This window comes from Leucopleurus acutus (genome assembly GCF_964270905.1).
Source record: "Leucopleurus acutus genome assembly, chromosome: 14".
In the NCBI taxonomy this organism is placed as follows: domain Eukaryota; kingdom Metazoa; phylum Chordata; class Mammalia; order Artiodactyla; family Delphinidae; genus Leucopleurus; species Leucopleurus acutus.
This window is the reverse complement of record NC_139156.1, coordinates 4518596-4537585: the sequence shown is the minus strand read 5'-3', so window position 1 is coordinate 4537585 and position 18990 is coordinate 4518596. Positions and strand designations below refer to the sequence as shown.

General features: G+C 45.6%; 1 protein-coding gene across 1 annotated transcript; it reads right to left on the bottom strand.

Moving 5' to 3' along the window:
* Nucleotides 1-90: 90 nt before the first annotated feature.
* LOC309971451 (proliferation marker protein Ki-67-like) lies at nt 91-17651 on the bottom strand (the record flags this gene model as incomplete). The annotated part of the gene is made up of 11 exons (XM_082854435.1): nt 91-113; nt 265-420; nt 2261-2432; nt 2540-2661; nt 2750-3071; nt 6006-6181; nt 8992-9037; nt 11160-11226; nt 14298-14413; nt 14505-14583; nt 17560-17651. The coding sequence occupies 11 exons, from the start codon at nt 17649-17651 to the stop codon at nt 91-93; spliced, it is 1371 nt and encodes a 456-aa protein (XP_082710561.1).
* Nucleotides 17652-18990: the final 1339 nt, after the last annotated feature.

Below are 18990 nucleotides of genomic sequence, written 5' to 3'. Positions count from 1 at the left end.
AAATGAAGAAGGCCACGTGTACACCCGTAGTTTACGGTTAGTAAACAGGCATATGCCTTTCCATGCAAGTCTCTGAAAGCCAGTGCTACTTCAGCTGCTGATAGAAACCTCCCCTAAGAACAATGGGACAGGGAAGCTGGACATGGTACTTTATCAGGAATATCTGTCATAGTGAAATAATACAGTAGCTGTTGTGAAAAAAGAAGACCATCTACAGTTTCCACTGAAAAGATCAAAGTGCCAGGGGAAAAAAAGGAAACCCACCAGAATTTTCTGAAGCACACAGCAGAGGTTTTCCTCCTGAATGAGGTACTGGAAGCTCTTCTCCAAGCAAATCCTCTGAATTTGAAAAAGTGGAGGGACACAGGCTCATCCTTTGTGGTTTCTCTTTCACTGGAGTCTTGAACATCTCAGGCAGCCCTGTTACATGAAAATAGTGGAAAAACAGTTAACAGACTGCTCATACCTGCAAATCAGCATGCCTGTCCTCACGTACAACAGAGGAGATGTCGGAAGGCAAACAACAGATCACTCCCTAGAACTTCCGGGAGACAGGGTCTCACAGGAGAGGTTGATGCATCAGCTGTGAACCCATATTTTGAAGAGGGCAATGGCAAGTTAGACTCATATGTGGCCTCTTCTCTGGCCTTCCTCTTGGAAAGAATGTAATGAAGGAAGTTGATGTCCACCCTCTTCTAGAGTGAACTCCAGCTGTGAGCATTGGCCAGAGGACAGAGGCTGCCCTCCAGGGTCCCTCTCCATGCATCCCCAAATCCAGGGCCCTCAGCCTCCTTCAATAAGTCCTAGGTTATGCACTACAAGAGTTTATGTACAAATAAAATGTCCAAATGTTAAAAGTGAGATAGGACTGCCCATTTTTAGTATGGTCAAGTACTAATGTCACCATCTTTTCATTTTAACACCAAAAGGTAGTACCAACATAATCTCAGAAAACAAACAAGCAAACCCATCCAGTTCGCTAAAGGGAAGACTTAAGTTTCTCAAACTCTCATTCTCCTCCTGTTCTCCTTACTTTTCTCATTCTGACATCAATGGACCAAAACAGACCAGCAGCTGACTCTCTCAGTCTGGCAGCCGTCTGCAAATTGTGTTTGGGAAGCCTGTTCTGAAGGCACCCAAGCCAGGCAGCTCACTTAAAAAGCTCATTCCTCCGCCACCGTTCAGGCCTTACTTAAAATATCCAAGATTTAATATTTCATCACATATTAATGTTTTGTCATAAAAGTACTCATACCGAGGGGTGGCCTTTGTTGAGTGTCTAGAAAAATGTTTTGAAGGAAGGCTGAAAAAATTTACCATCCCAGGTACTCTTTAAACTTCTACTTATCTTATAAATATTTTTGAGAATTTGCCTTCAATGCTTCGTAACATATATAGTAGTACACTCACACGTGTGCGTAATTTACAAGCATACACAGATATCTGCGTATTGGGTGGTATAAGCTCGAATTGTTCTTTACTCATGGAGCATGCGATCAGAACTCTGGCTATCACTGTTCTACATTTTTATAGTTTGCTTTTAAAAAGCTAATAAATATGTTGATCCAAATGTGATTCTAATTGGAGAGTATCTTGCATAGGTTTTATAAGTGGTACAACAATTCTCCCATCTTAAAATCCGCCAGGAAATAAAAACTAGGTTCCACCTAATGGATTCAAGTGTCACCTCCCTCCATAGGTGCTCAGAATGGAAACCACTGGTCAAACGACGTAGCAGAAAATCCCAAACCCAGGGTCCTGCCGTGGTTCTAATCCAGTACAAGTGTCAGCAGCTCACATCACACTTTTACTGAAAATAGCAATACTGGCTCAACTATGAATGGCTCAGAGAAGCCTCTGTTTCATGAACCAGCTAAGCTACACGGAAGGAAAAGAAATCTTGAAACAAAACATCACTCAAACCAATTGCTCCGACTCTGGCAATTATAAGAGCAAGGCTGCTTTTTCACCATAAAGCCGCTGTCAACGTCGTATACCCGCGCTGCTCTCCCAGGTAAAGATGTGCATTTCCTGCCATACCTGCTTCCTACAGGCCACGTGACTCCAAATCGTCAGGGACCCGGCCTTGTTCTCCAGTCCAGCACCCTGTTCCTTGAATATCATGACCCTCCGAGTTGACTAGATTGTTTATCCTCCTGTCCCACGCACAGCAGATAAACAAACGTGACACCAACCCATGTGGACCCACGCAGGAGGATGAAAGCGTTCTGGTTCCTAAGAGCCATGGCTATGCTTTTACCTGAAAGATCTTCACTAAAGTCCATTGGTTTGTTGACCACGAAGTTGTTCAGCATCCTGTAGGGCCGAGCTGGCCCGTTCACTTTCTCGATGTGAGCTTTCCCTATTATTATGGTACAGGGAGAGTTTGCGTGGCCTGTGCTAAATTGATTGTGAACGATGCCAGTCAGCTTCTGGAAAACAATCAGGAAGTCAATAAAGCGTCAAAGCCTCAATCCACACTTAATGTATCCCTTAATCGTATTATGTATCAAAGAGCAATTCACACTGGGACACCTACCTTCGGGGTATTATTGGTTCTTCTTTGCCTCTTGCTCAGGGGTCTTGGAGGCCCACGTTTAACAGCTCTGGTCTGGGTCTGCTTGGTACCAAGTTTTACCACGTCTGCCCACGATTTTGCCACTGTCACAGGGAAAAGATGTTGAGACTTTTCAAAACCGGCACTAACGAGAAAATCAACCTTGAAACCTATCTGCTGATAAACACTAACCAACTAAATTGGCCTCAGAAGCGCCACTCCTTCTCTTGGAATAAATCATCTGTAAGATGCCATGCTGGCTTCGATCCACGGAAGCTCTCTTGGAGGGCAGGTTGCTACTTTTTCTCCGTCCTCTCTTGGGAATATCTGTCTGATGTGGAGATTTGCTGTCGCTGGAGATGGAAGACGCCTTGGGTAAGCTATGGCATTGGCCGGGCGCGTCTGGAGAAGCGGGAGCAGCGTTAGGAGCCGGAGGCCTCACAAACGCATCCTGCGCAGTCGCCTGCAGACAGACTTCTGAAGAATCTTCTTTCCCTGACGGCTGAGGCTGCTCCTGACAAGATTTAAATGTGCATAAGAAACCTCACCACAAAGATAAGAAACCTCACCACAAATATAACTTCTCTGTAGGCTCAAGATGACGGAGTAGGACGTGTGCTCCATCCCTCTTGTGCGAGCACTGGAATCACAACTAACTGCTGAACAATCATCGACAGGAAGACACTGGAACTCACCCAAAAAGACACCCCACATCCAAAGACAAAGGAGAAGCCACAGTGAGACGGTAGGAGGGGCGCAATCACAATAAAATCAAATCCCATAACCGCTGGGTGGGTGACTCACAGACTGGACAACACTAATACCACAGAAGTCCACCCACTGGAGTGAAGGTTCTGAGCCCCACATCAGGCTTCCCAACCTGGGGGTCCAGCAACGGGAGGAGGAATTCCCAGAGAATCAGACTTTGAAGGCTAGCAGGAGTTGATTGCAGGACTTCGACAGGACTGGGGGAAACAGAGACTCCACTCTTAGAGGGCACACACAAAGTACTGTGTGCATCGGGACCCAGGCGAAGGAGCAGTGACCCCATAGGAGACTGAACCAGACCTTCCTGCTGGTGTTGGAGGGTCTCCTGCAGAGGGGGGTGGGGGGGTGGCTGTGGTTCACCAAGGGACAAGGACACTGGGAGCAGAAGTTCTGCGAAGTACTCCTTGGCGTGAGCCCCCCCAGAGTCCCCTATTAGCCGCACCAAAGAGCCTGGGTAGGCTCCAGTGTTGGGTCGCCTCAGGCCAAACAACCAGCAGGGAGGGAACCCAGCCCCGCCCATCAGCAGACAATCGGATTAAAGTTTTACTGAGCTCTGCCCACCAGAGCAACAGTCAGATCTACCCACCACCAGTCCCCTCCATCAGGAAGCTTGCACAAGCCTCTCAGATAGCCTCATCCACCAGAAGGCAGACAGCAGAAGCAAGAAGAACTACCATCCTGCAGCCTGTGGAACAAAAACCACATTCACAGAAAGACAGACAAGATGAAAAGGCAGAGGGCTACGTACCAGATGAAGGAACAAGAAAAAACCCCAGGAAAACAACTAAGTGAAGTGGAGATAGGCAACCTTCCAGAAAAGGAATTCAGAATAATGATAGTGAAGATGATCCAGGACCTGGGAAAAAGAATGGAGGCAAAGATTGAGAAGATGCAAGAAATATTTAACAAAGACCTATAAGAATTAAAGAACAAACAAACAGAGATGAACAATACAATAACTGAAATGAAAAATACACTTGAAGGAATCAATAGCAGAATAACTGAGGCAGAAGAACAGATAAGTGACCTGGAAGACAGAATGGTGTAATTCACTGCCGCGGAACAGAATAAAGAAAAAAGAATGAAAACAAATGAAGACAGCCTAAGAGACCTCTGGGACAGCATTAAATGCCAACAACATTCGCACTATAGGGGTCCCAGAAGGAGAAGAGAGAGAGAAAGGAACAGAGAAAATATTTGAAGAAATTATAGTCGAAAACTTCCCTAACATGGAAAGGAAATAGCCACCCAAGTCCAGGAAGCACAGAGTCCCATACAGGATAAACCCAAGGAGAAACACACAGAGACACATAGTAATCAAACTGGCAAAAATTAAAGACAAAGAAAATTACTGAAAGCAACAAGGGAAAAACGACAAATAACATACAAGGGAACTCCCATAAGGTTAACAGCTGATTTCTCAGCAGAAACTCTGCAAGCCAGAAGGGAGTGGCATGATATACTTAAAGTGATGAAAGGGAAGAAACTACAACCAAGATCACTCTACTTGGCAAGGATCTCATCCGGATTCGACAGAGAAAGCAAAAGCTTTAAAGACAAGCAAAAGCTAAGAGAATTCAGCACCACCAGGCTTTCTATTTATTTTATATTGGAGTATAGGTGATTAACGATGTTGTGTTAGTGTCAGGTGTACAGCAAAGTGATTCAGTTATACATATACATGTATCTATTCTTTTTCAAATTCTTTTCCCATTTAGGTTATTACAGAATATTGAGCAGAGTTCCCTGTGCTATACAGCAGGTCCTTGTTGGTTATCTATTTTAAATATAGCCGTGTGTACGTGTCAATCCCAAACTGTTTAAATCTGGAAGCACCAAACGTTTCAACCAGTGTCTGTCAAGTATATGGTAGAGATGGGAGTCTACGTCTCTCACTTAAAAAAAAAAAAAAAAAGTGGCGGGGGGAAGAAAACACCAAACAAATCTTAATTGGGGTATTTCAGGTGGAAAGATGAAAGGAACTTCCTCATGAGTGAGGCTCTTATCTAAGTCCAAGGAAACACCGTCCGTGGGAATTTAACCACCTTTGATCTGCATGGAAAGACAGCCACTCACTTCCGGGAGCCCATATAAAAGGGAAGGAAAGGAGACATACCTCACACGCCTGTTAGTGTGAAAGGAAATTAAAGGCTTCCCAAGCCCTCTGATGAAGGCGAGCTGTGGGCCAACACCTTTCTAGAGATCTAAGGTCACAGCCTAGGGTAGGTGATGAAAAATTGTAAAGAGCTGATGATGAAAATCATGGGTGTGCTGCCATCCAAGATTTTTCTTTTCACCTTGTAATTCTAAAAGGGAAAAACACCAAAACCTTACGGTTCTGTGTCGTGATGCCTCCAGATTCTTTCCAAATGTATTGACTATAACCCTAGCATGACCACCTGGCCCTGCAAGTGTGGTCAGCAGGAGGCCTCTGCAGAGAAGGAAAGTCCTGAGGACCCACCTGTGCTCAGTCACCCTCAGGCCATGGTTAGGAACCCAGGTGCTCAGTTCCCAACACCCACATGAATGAACTCTCACAGAGACTTTTATATTTTTACTTTGTTATTAGAAAGAAAAAGGTGTTCATTGTCATTCTACTAGTGTGAGGGGTTGGAAAGAATATGGACCAAGGATGTGTGCTATCATCAGACCCGAAGCGGGGACCAGTGGGTAAACTCACCTTGATGATTTTCTTCAGGACGGTTGGCGTGTGGGTGACCAGAGACCTTCTTTGCTTTGGTGTCTCTCCTCTTTTGAGAGGTGTGTTGGGAGGTAAGTTTTCATCGAATAATTCAGGTCTCAGGCGACCACCAAAGGAGACCCGCCTCCTCTTCAGGGACACCCCATCCATCTTATCTAGAGGAACGGGTACAGACGTGGAGAGGGCAAAGGAGAACAGTACCATAGGTGTGACTTGTTTCCATCTACCATTGAAGACAAACTTACTGTAAATTCACTGAAACCTGGCACCTCACACACCTTTACTCTCTTGTGATGTTGACGAAGGTGATGCTGCTTCAAGAGCTCAGGAAAGATCCAGGACAAACCACTAAATGCCAAGTCCCAACCTGACAGGACAAGGACTTTCTTTAAACATTGACAAGTCCTGTGCGGACAGAGCTTAATAAAGGGAGTGGCCTGGAGCAGTGGCTCCCACTTCGGAGCAGGGGGATGAAGGGGATGAGGCTTCAGCAGTGGCCTGAGAAAGCTTTTCCAAGAGACTCACACTTGGGTCTCAGACCTACCCAGCGAGTAGAATTCGAGCTGGAAACCTCTCCTGGTGATATTGACAGATGGGCAATTCACGCGTCCCAAGCCCCACTATCCATCTTTGCGAACCACTTGTCAACATAAACCCTTGCCTGAGTGAGGCGCCCCGTTTGTAAGACTTGTGGGGACTCCGTGACTGATGTGCGTGGGTCTGCTTTCAGAGCCGCACACCCCTGCCCTGGGGGCTCCCTGCAGAAGCAGAGCTGACAGGGCACAGCATCGGAACACCTGGGGGCCCCCGAGGAGCGTGGGAGGCCCTGGAGCTACCACGCCTGCTCCACAGGTCACATCTCTGCCACCCATGGGGTGCCATTAGGTTACTGGTTTCCCCGTTTGCAAAAGGAAGATAACAAAACTCCTGTCCCGTGGGCCCTCCTGCTGCCAGAAGAGAGGATGGGAAATGAGTGTCTGAAAGGCACGTAAAAGAACACCTGGCACGTAGACCCATGGGGATGGGGCAGGTGTGTTTTAAGGGCCACCCCACATGAAAAGAGTTCCAAGGGATTTCCACTGACTTATTCTAGAGGATCAAACTCATAGGATAAAAGAGCTTATAGTTCAGAATTAAACTCCTGTGAAAAGCAATTATGCTTATGCTTATTCTCCTTTGTTCTGCGGTAGACAGAAGAATCAGATATGCTTTGGGACCACCTTATCTCCTTGGACCCCCGCTAATTCTCCCCTAATAACCAGCACTGCTCTGGTTGGTTGGTTATCTGGGTCTTCATGCAAATCTATGAGTAGATGATGAATATGGGCCTTTATGTGACTCACAGAGCTCATCATTCGTGAATGAAGGAAGGTCCCACTAATTCATACCTAGACATAAGGTAGGAGTAAACCTGGGGGGGGAATACATTTACAGTTAAATAAACTTACTCGTGGAATCGCCGAAGCTGCTGCCATCAGCTGAGCTAAGACCGGGTAACCCAGGGCTCACCGGATCCGCTGCCATGCCCAGCTTCTCAGGCTTGTTGAGAAAATTGCTTTGAATCTTCCTTTCAACTTGAGGGACCAATGGAGCTGAAATTGTCTGATGCAGAATCTCTGTTTCTGTTGTCAGATCGTCAACATTTGTAGGATTCCTCTTCCTCTTTCCGGGGCAAAGTTTTTCTGGTGTATTTCCAAAACTCTCAACTTTAACGGGCGTTTGAATACTAGGTAAGAACTTCCGAGGAGGAAACGTTTTAATATCTGCCCTGGAGCCTTCACTTTGATCTAGGTTCAGGGACGCACCACCATTGACAACACTCAGGTCTTCACTCCGCCCACTCCGTGAGGGACTTTGTTGTGAATATGGTTCGGGGGTCATGGTTTGCAGCGTCTCTATCTCTGTGCAGACGCTGCTGGGACTCCTGGTCTCCTTGGGCGTCTGAAATGGCTCATCACTCCTCTTCCCCTCAGTCTGGCTACTTCCTTGTTCTCCTGAAGCAGGGTCTGCCTTAATTTGGGGGCTTTGGCCCGATTTGGGTCTGGATTTCAGTGAGACCAGAGTCTTGCTCTGTAAAGCACCAGTGCTTTCTTTTCCTGGTGTGCAATGACTCTGTGATCCTGATTTTCTGCGATTCTGAAGAACATTGACTTTTCCTGATTTCACATCTAACTCCACCTTCATTGACTCATAAAGCTTCCTAAAGGGAGACTCATTTTGGTCACTCTCCTTAAGACACTTTTTGGAGGAAAAAGCCTTCAGTTCTCCATTACTGATCCCGAATGTTACACTGGAACCTTCTTGAGAATCCCCAGCAGTGGGAGCTGTTGCATTTCTGCCATTATCTCCAGAACGTTCTGAGGAATGAACGCTGTTAGGTGTCTTCCCAGCAACAGGATCTTCTGAGCCACCTGAGACAATACCAGCTCCTGTGACATTCTTCCCATGCACCACAGGCCTTCCGGAAGCAGCGTCTTCCGTGAATTTTGAACGGGCACTGGAATCTTGAACTTTTCCATCTTGACAATGAGTTATGAAATAAGAAGCAGAAATTCGAGAGTTTCTCAATGATTAACATGGGCAATATTCACATTTTAAAATTATTTCAAATTGTCTTAAAAACCTAGCTTTCCACTTAGCCTACAAATTTCTTAATGTCCAAAATGTATTCTAATGGTGTTCTGGTACTAGTTCCATGATGAAAATAAATAAATCACTTTAGCCTCTTATACCTCTTATAACCAACAGGAGACATCCAATGCTATCAATCTGCTCAGAATTAGGGGCAACAACTGAGCATGACAGTTCGTCTCTACATGGACCCTCCAACAAGCATATGGAGCCCATACATCACTTGTGAGAAAAGTTAACTCACGTGTCTGCCTATGTCTGTCCCTTCCTTGCCACAAAGCTACATAGAGAACAGATCTTACAGGATCCCAGACAAAACCAAAAATCTACTAACCAAGGTTGGAAGGGAAGCTAGATCTTGAGACCCGACGCGAAGGCTCCTGTGAATTGGCAGATAAGAACAGCAATTTAGATCCCTTTTCAAATACCGACAGTCACATTTACTAAAATGTTCTTCCTTTGATGACCTTCTCTACCCAACTGTTCTTAGAGAACTTTCAGCGACTTTGAGAAGCGAGCCCAAGACATTGGGCTGGTACTCATAACACAAGCATTTCTCAGTTGATTTTTTGAAAATATAGTAATAGAATAAGAAACAAACTTGAAGATTAAAATTGCTTAAATTGGGGCTTCCCTGGTGGCGCAGTGGTTGGGAGTCCGCCTGCCGATGCAGGGGACGTGGGTTCGTGCCCCGGTCCGGGAGGATCCCACGTGCCGCGGAGTGGCTTGGCCCGTGCGCCATGGACGCTGAGCCTGCGCGTCTGGAGCCTGTGCTCCGCGGCGGGAGAGGCCACAGCGGTGGGAGGCCCGCACACGGTAAAAAAAAAAAAAAAAAAAATTGCTTAAATTGAACGGCAGTGACTTTTTATAACTTCCTTGAACTTCTATGAAAGAAGAATCAAAGCTAAAAGTAAACATCATCCACTCAGTATCTGGGAACCTACCAAGGGCACAGAATTATTGACTTTACACTGTTTTATCAGAAGTTGGCTAAAGGACCTGTGGGTGAAGTGGGGCTCCACTTAGCATGTGTGCTCATTGCTGGCAGGTACTAAGGGTTCATCTGAAAGCCCAGAAGTTAAGGCAAAAGCGAAAACAATGCACCCAGAGGCCCTGTACCCTCAGAGCACGGGGCTGGGTTGCAGCCCTCCTGCTGGGCCACCTTCACATTCCTTCCCAGGCAGCTTTTTAGAGGGTAAGGAACAACTACAGAATAACACAGATGTAAGATATAAAAGTCCAATATTGTTTCAAAGGAGGAAAAATAATATCTTCTGAATTATTAGGGGTGGAAATCACAAAATATATCCAAAGGTAAATACTTTAACTTCTTTCTTTAATCAATTTCCGATATCTTGGTATTGAATACGCTGCTTCTCAAACTTCCCATGTGAGGGCTCGGTTTCTAACTTCCAATCTGAGGTTGACAAAAGGAATCATATGACTGAACAATAAAAATGAATTAAAATTTAAAACTGTGTGCAAAATACAAGCCCATATTTTTTGTACTATAATATCCAATAGCCATAAAAATCACTGTCAAATAACATGTTCTAAGTATTCAACTTCAATATTTACTTTATCACAATCCAGATAGCGAACAGGTCATAGACCACTGGGACCTCTTATCTAACCCATAGTCCAGCTTTTTGGTTGGGTTCCTTATACCTACTAACGAGTTAGAAGCGGCGTTGGTTCGTGGGTGGGATACCTCAAAAGCTAGCTTTCCCCCAAAGCTGATGAGCAGGGTTGACATTAAAGTTAGTCCTCTGGGGAAGCAAGGGCACATGGCAGGAGCAGGGAACTTCAAATGCAGAGCCCACTGCTGATTTCAGGAGTATCTGTGCTAAGACTCTTAAGCCAGGGAATTCCAACCTGGTCAGAAGAGAATAGCTTGAGTAGCTTCATAAAAAGTAAGAAGGATAGGAAGTCTCAGGAGTAACCCAGAACCTTCTAAGTCCTGCTAAATCTCCCAGGATGGGCCCAGACTGCATTTTAATAAGGTGGGTCGTTTGGAATACGTTTTCTCCACGGATAGACACAGGGCAGTAACTCTCCTCCAGTGTCGCGGGTCATGTCTGTCACAACTGGGAAGCATCATTGGTACCTACAGCTCTGATGTGATTATTCTGGATGAATAAAGACCAATGAGTACAATGGGACAAAAAATGAGCCTCCAGATCATGTGGTTCTGGAATCCGAGTTCTGCGTCAGGGTTGCCCTAACCAAAGGTTTGCAAAATCATATTGCGAGTTACTTTAGGAGACTTTGGGTCCAAAGTGTAACACCTAGTGCTCTCATTTTGAATAAAAGAGGAAGGATAGTTCAAATTATCTTAATATATCTAAGTTCACCTTGTTTTACTACCTTAGCGACATTTTCCTACTATAACTGGTAAGTCGTTCTCCCTTGTGAGAAATCAGTGTCAAAGTGCATATAAATGACTTCATATCATCATGCAACAGAATCAGAGCCCAAAGTTCCATAATATCCCCCCATCACCTGTTCCCATCTTTGTCCTGGAAATTCAGGTGACTTGCTTCCATTCTGATGACTTTCATTTTCATACCTGAAGTGCACAGAATGACAGGCATATATTCAGATTAAAGATTTGTAACCAATGATAAAACTTCCACATCTGACTAATGTCCAAGGAGCAAGGAACAAAGATGAGGTTTTACTCAAGACATTACCGTATTCAAGGAAAGAAATCAGGAAAGTGTTTTTATGCTAAAAACTTAGGTAAATTGGTTTCTTCTGGAACACCACGGTCAGAGGTTGGGACCAGATTAAATTTCTGAACCCTGACTAGTCTGTAAGATTCAACAACTTCCCTGAGCACCTCCTGTGTTGGAACCAACTGCACAAGAGAGCAAAACCTGGTGTCTGCTAGTTTTTGTTCGTGGAAATCATCTGATGGCTTGGAAGGTCAACCAAGAAGCTGGGTGGCATCTGACACCTTTATCACTCTGTGATGTCATTCACCACAGGGTAACCACAGAGCTCTACTTTAAGATCACTATGATCTTATCAGCTTCCCACTTACTCCATCTGTATCTGAACAAAGACAGGCACATTTTAGGAAGACACAAAGATATTTAGCAAGAGACATGGTTGTTCTAACAGACCTCAGGTATCCATTCACAGAAACTTTTACAACACATACTGAACTCTGGTACCTCGGTGAGACAGCCTGATTCGAGTTTAGATGCCACCTACGTAAGCGCCGAAGCAGCCAGTCGTCTGGAACCGTTTCTCATGGTGCCAGAGCTCTGAATCAAGCCCTTCTTCCTGTGACCCATGGCCTAGCCTTTGTTGGAGGTGTTTTGTCATCTCAGCTAATCTTCATTTGAGCAGCATCTCATTTGGGGGACATACTTCTGCTCTCCATGCCTCATCAAATATTTCCTGCCTAGAAATAATATTTATTTCTCTATCTAATAAAAAATACCCTTTAAAAATGAAGGCAAATTCACAAAAAGCACAGAAAAAGAAACGACCAGGATATTCAAATTAGAAAATATCTATTTAATACAAATGAAAGCAGTAATGGCGTTCCATTGGCAGAATGGATGACAAAAACGATCCAACTACATCTGCCTACGAGAGACACAATTTAGAGTCAAAGACACAAATAGAATGAAAGGATAATGATGGGAAAAGATATACCATGCAAACAGGAACCAGAAGAGAGGTGGAGAGGCTGTACCAATACCAGACAAAATAGACTGTAAGATAAAAATTATTCAGAGACACTGCACATTTTATAATGATAAAAGGGTCAATCCCTCAAGATCAACCAGTTATAGACAAAAGTGCCCCTAACAGCTGGTTCCAAAAGGTCATCTAAACCTTAAGGATTATGAAAGTTGAAAGCAATGTGATTAAAAAAAAAAACAACAACAACTATAGTATGAAATCTCTCATCAAAAGCATTACTAAGGGCTTCCCTGGTGGCGCCGTGGTTGAGAGTCCGCCTGCCGATGCAGGGGACACGGGTTCATGCCCCAGTCCGGGAAGATCCCACATGCCGCGGAGCGGCTGGGCCCGTAAGCCATGGCCGCTGAGCCTGCGCGTCCGGAGCCTGTGCTCCGCAGCGGGAGAGGCCACAACAGTGAGAGGCCCGCGTACAGCAAAAAAAAAAAAAAGCATTACTAAACGTACAGGACATTTCAGAATGATACATGATACAGCTTCATCCACACCAAGAGGAGATAACTCTTAATTTAAACCCATAGTATGGCCTCAAAATATCGGACGCAAAGTTAAAAAACAAAAAGAAAAAAAAAACTTCAATGCGTGATTTCAGCTTACCTGTCCAGGTAACTAAGAATCAGGGGAAAAATTTACTAGGATTCTAGAGTCAGGAATTAGAATCTGATGGACCTACACAGACAGAGCACTCCATGCAGCAGCTGTGGAACACACATTTTTTCCAAACACCCAGGACAGATTAGTAAAAATGTAACCATATCTGATCATAAAAAGCAAGCTCTGACTCATTTCAGAAACTGGAAATACTCAAATGTCCATCCAGAATGAATTAATTGTATATGTAACTGTGGATCTTATTTCAGTGAAATCCTTAAGCAGCGAGAGGAACAAACTGGGATGAATCCATCCATCCCAATCCAGGCTATGAATCCCACAACCGTAAAAGCAGAACTCAGTTACTACTTTATGGAGTTTAACAAAGGCAGACAAAACCATAGCAGTTAGAGATGCATGCTTAGGTAGTAGAACTCTAAAGACTTTCATGCTATCAGAAAAGCCACATTAGTGGTTTACTTGGTGCGGGGAAGAAGTAATGATTAGAAGATGCATGAAAGAAACTTCCGGAAATGCTCTGTTTATGACTTGGGTGGTGTATTAGTTCTATAACAAAATGTCACACCCTGGGTGGCTTAAACAAGAGAAATTTATTTTCTCACAGTTCCAGAGGCTGGAAGTCCAAGATCAAGGTGTCGGCAGGGTTGGCTTCCCTGGGGCCTCTCTCCTGGGCTCTGGCTGCCCTCTGCTGCCTCTTGGCACAGTCATCACTCTGAACACCTCCTTCCCTGGCTTCTGTGTCCTAATCTCCTCTTCTTATAAGGACACCACTCGGATTGAATTAGGACCCAGCCTAATGGCCTCATTTTAACTTAATCATCTCTTTCAAGGTCCTATTTCCAAAGACAGCCACGTTCCGGGGAGCTGGGGGCGGGGGTCAGGACTTCAACTTGGGAATTTAGGGAGAGCACAGTTCGGTCCGTGACGGGCGATTATCACAAGGCTGCTCACTTCATGGTAAGCTGGGCCATACATCTCGTTTTGTAACTTTCTCTATGAGTGTATTTTACTTTAAAATAAAAAAAATAAAATGAATGCAGTTTCACAACACTTACAACCAAATGAACCTCCTTTAGGACCTGGCCACCTTGGCATAGTTACGTGCTCTCTAATCTTTGAGCTGGAGCACACAATAAACCTCACCTGCCATTCCTTCTAGATCCGTATGGATTTAGATAAAGACTGTGTTGGGAATGGCAACCTCAAACATGTTGACATTCACCCGCATTACAGAAGGATCACTGATGGGCTGTGAGGCTAGATTTTGGTGGATCAGAAGGTCTATTTCTTTTTAGCTCATTTCTTACCTACCTGAAAGACCGATCAACAACAGTTATCACGTCTCCATGTTTTAGCTGTACAGGTTTATCAAAAGTACATCCATTTACTTGCGTTGGATTTGTGGAACTGAAATTAAACAATATTGCCTACAAGTAGGAAAGAGAGGAAAACATGTAAACTAATAAATGGATAAAAAGTGAAAAGTTTTAGAAAACAGACTTCCAAAAACCCGCTCACCTCCTGTCCATTGATTTCAATTTTGCAGTGTTGTTTGGACACTACGGGAAGCTGAATACGAATGTCACACTCGATACTCCTTAATTCAAAAGAATAAAGATTTTTTAGGTTGCTGCAATTTAAAAAACTTACATCAGTGATTCAAAATAAAACAGCATCTGACACTATGTTTTTTTGTTTTTTTTTTTTGCGGTACGCGGGCCTATCACTGTTGTGGCCTCTCCCGTTGCGGAGCACAGTCTCCGGATGTGCAGGCTCAGCAGCCATGGCTCACGGGTCCAGCCGCTCCGCAGCATGTGGGATCTTCCCGGAGCAGGGCACGAACCCATGTCCCCTGCATCGGCAGACGGACTCTCAACCACTGCGCCACCAGGGAAGCCCCTGACACTATGTTTGATCTGTAAATGTAATGACATAAAGGAAAGACAAACTGGGCAATGTAAATGATCTTTGCATTTTGCCCCCAATTTTTATAAGTATTGTATAAGCAACTATTTTAAATCATTAAAACTTAAGAGTACTTAAAAATAATAATGGAAAATATTAGAATACAAAATTGAATTGCCTTTCACTAAAATATCTATGCTTATAAGATCCAACTAAAGGAGTACTTTACATCAGTTTGGAGAATACTTATCGTTTGTACTCTGTGCTTTTTTCTTTTTTCCTATAAAAAAGGTTTATGTATGTTTATTGGTAATGCTATGTATGTTTCAAGGTTTAATCAACACCTAAAGTGCTGTTATTTCATGCTAGGACCTCTCCGTGTCTCAGTTTCTTCATATACAAAGAGGACTCCATTGGCAAACATATCATGGTGTTCTTCCGAAAATTAAATGTTACTCATGTCTGTCATTTGCTTGGCACACAGTAAATGCTCATAACTTGTGAGCTTTTTATTGTTTTAAAACTATATTATTGGGACTTTCCTCGTGGTGCAGTGGTTAAGAATCTGCCTGCCAATGCAGGGGACATGGGTTTGAGCCCTGGTCCGGGAAGATCCCACATGCCAGGGAGCAACTAAGCCCATGCTCCACAACTACTGAGCCTGCGCTCTAGAGCCCGCGAGCCACAATTACTGAAGCCTGCATGCCTAGAGCCCGTGCTGCGCAACAAGAGAAGCCACCGCAATGAGAAGCCTGCGCACCGCAACAAAGAGTAGCCCCCACTGGCTGCAACTAGAGGAAGCCCATGCGCAGCCACGAAGACCCAATGCAGCCAAAAATAAATAAATAAACTACACTATTAACTGATAGAGTCACAAGCCTCCTGTCATTACAGACACTAATCTACAAGCAACAACAAATTATCTAGATGCAACCTGTCTTTTTACAGAAAACTAACATCAGCAGGAAGCAGCTGAAGGAAGAATTCCCAAACCTACACAGAAACTAATCAAAGACGCCCTTAGCAAGGCTCTGGGTCTCTGGTGTTCCTGTTACCATCCTGTGGTTTTACACGTTTGAGCAGACCGTACGCCTCCTCTCTGTACTCAATACGAACCTCTGGAGTCTAAGAATAGCCCTTCCTACCTGTACCATGACCAAACACTTACGAGTGGGTTTCTGGATTATAAAATCTCGCATAAAAATACACTTAATCACTACAATATGATAACAGAATTACTGCTATTTGGTACCAAAATGTTTTTTGTTTTTCCCTTTTGAAGAGAGTGGAAGCTATGGAAAGTGAACAGCTACTTTAAGCCAAAGAAGAGAATTTGATTTTTAGGTATCAGAACAGCCCAGCAAGAGACAGAAAAAGACGATCTCATTAGAACTGAGAATCTGTTTGGCAGGAGACGGCCAACAGGAGACACTATAGATCAATGGTTCTTAACCCTGGTGCTGCTGACATCTGGGGCCAGCTAGTTCTCTATAGCGGGAGCTGTCCTGTGCATTGTAGGGTGTTTGGCAGCAACCCTGACCTCTGCTCCCTGACGCCAGTGCTGTGTGCCTCCCACATTGTGACGTGAAAAAAATGTCTCCAGACTTTGCCAAATAGCTCCTGGGGGGCAATACGGCTCTCAGTTGATAACCACTGCCGCACACTGATTCCAAACTCAATTTCCCAGCTGATGTGATGACTGGACAACGGCCAGAGTGCTGAATAGTGATCACCTCTCATATGCCAGGCCCCACACCAGACACCGAGTACAGAATTATTAACTAGACAGTCCCTGTCCTTGGGGAGCTTCGTAGTGAGACAGGCAGGCCACAGCCTCATCACCATGTGTGGGGTTAGGAAAGACAAGAGCAGGGCTCAGTAAAGGCTCCTTCTCAGGTAACATGGACCCTGTCTCTGAAAGTTGTAAAGCAATCAGTCACGTAGGAGGGTAGAGAAATTCCAGAGGTGAAAGTTCGAACTGGCTAAAAGCACCAAGGGGAGAAAGAGCTTGAAGTGTGGTGGAACGTGGCAGGAGTGGGGCTGGTGGGAGGATGGGGTGTGGGGCAGAAGGGGGTCAGGGTTCCACCACACAGGGTTCCACGGGGGGGGGGGTAACTTATCCATCACATGGTAGAAAAGGAGAGGCGGTGTGATTAATGGTGCCTGTTACACAGGGACCAACACCAAGGCAACAAAAGAGAAGTTCTCAAAACGCAACCAGAAGGACTTTCCTTCCCATTTCCATTTTTCCAAAAAGACCGACAAGCCATGCACAGATTCCTTCCTTCACTTGTTCAATAATATCCCCCAGCAGCCAAGGAATGCCCAGTTTGGAGAGATTTCAGATGAACACAATGGCTTTCTAGAGACAGTCTGAAGTGAAGCAGGATTTGAGAATCCTGTACATTTTTCTCCAGTTATATTTTTATCAAATCAATTTAAAATTTTTTGTTTGACTGAAAAAACACAACTATGTACACATTGTCTTCGAATTCTATTTCATAATAAACAACCAGTAGCAATGACAATACATCGGAAGTCCTGAGCACACTCGAGGGCTGCCCACTCCTGGAGCTGTGTATCTCGTCTGTTAATCTCTGGTTAGTAATATTGAGGGTTTTTTTTTAAGCTAAATTGTCTAAATTGTCCGCGGGTGGGCAGGGCTCACCTTCCAAACATGCAGGTATGAAGGCTCAGTGGAAAGTGGGGGCCGTCGACCCCGCTCCTTTTAATGGTAACAAGGCGTCTTGTAGAACCCATTTTCTAAACAGGACTTTTGACTATGATCCGTACCGGAAGGTCAGGCATCAAAAGGTTTGCTGAAGCCGACTTACAAGCAATCCTTTGACTACACGCCACTGACAAAATAACAAAAATAAAACACACAGGGGGTGAGGGTTATTCTAAAGCAAAGAGCTAAGAAGTTACTTGTAAGTGACCAACTGGGGCGCGTGTACTATTCACGGCTGCCCCTGCCGCCCCGACCCACGCCTTACCTGACCCCGGGGGAAGCCCCAGCCAGGCCCGGGGCTGCCCCCACCACCCAGCGCCCTCCGGAGACCTGCGTCCAGGACGCCGCCCGCCAGGCTCCTGGCTCCCGGGAGTTCCCACCGAGACCCCACGCCAGAGCCCGGGACGAGCCAGGCAGGCCAAGGCCGCGCTCCGGCGCTGGTGGCCGCATAGCCCCGAGTGGTCCACGCGGCCTCCGCCCCTCCGGCTGCCCCCGCCCCCGAAGCTCCCCGGCCGCTGCTCACCCAGGACGAGTCTCCCGGGGCGACACCAGTGGTTCCGCCGCTCGTCGGCGAGCAACCCGAGTCCGCACCGGGAGGGGCCGGCGACGCGCCCACCTCCGCTGCAGGGACCGGGCCTCAGTCCTCTGGCCCGCCCCCACCTTCGCCGTGGCCCCAGTCCCCGCTCCTCCCGCCTTCGCCCTCGCCGGTGGCCCGCTGACCCTGCCCAGAGACGTCCCGGAGGTGCCCGGCGTTAGCGGCTCTGGCGCGGAAAGCCGCCGCCGCGCCCTCCAGATTCAAACGATAACACCGATTCAAATTTGGCGCTAAGCGCTGCGATTGGGCGCAGGGGAGAGGAGGCAGACCAATGGGAAAGAAGAGGGCGGAGCAAGCGGGGACGGGCTCCGCGGGGAGGGGCGGGGCGGACGGGCTCGGCCGGGCTGGCTCCGGTGCATCCGCGGAAGACGGCCACCTGAGGGTCCTCAGCTTCCACGGCACCTACGGGTATGAAATGCAACAGGGTCCCTCCGCCGCGAAACCCTTCTTGCCTTCTTTTCTATAAGGACCAGACACAATTGTACAGTTAACAGTGGTACATAATATGTTACTCATTGCTGGAAGGTTTACAATTTTTTAAAATTCCTATATCTCCCTAAAAATAACCAGTTGTTGTAAGCAGTTTCTCGTGTCTTTTCCCAGTTACACATGCATTATTCTCTTATAAAAACGCACGAAGACTATCATAATATACACATTGTTCTGTACTTTGTATTCTCTGCTTCACAAACTCCGAGTATATTAATATTGAGTACGTCTTCCTCCTTTCTTTTTGATGACGGCAAAGTATTCGGCTTTAGAAACCATAATTT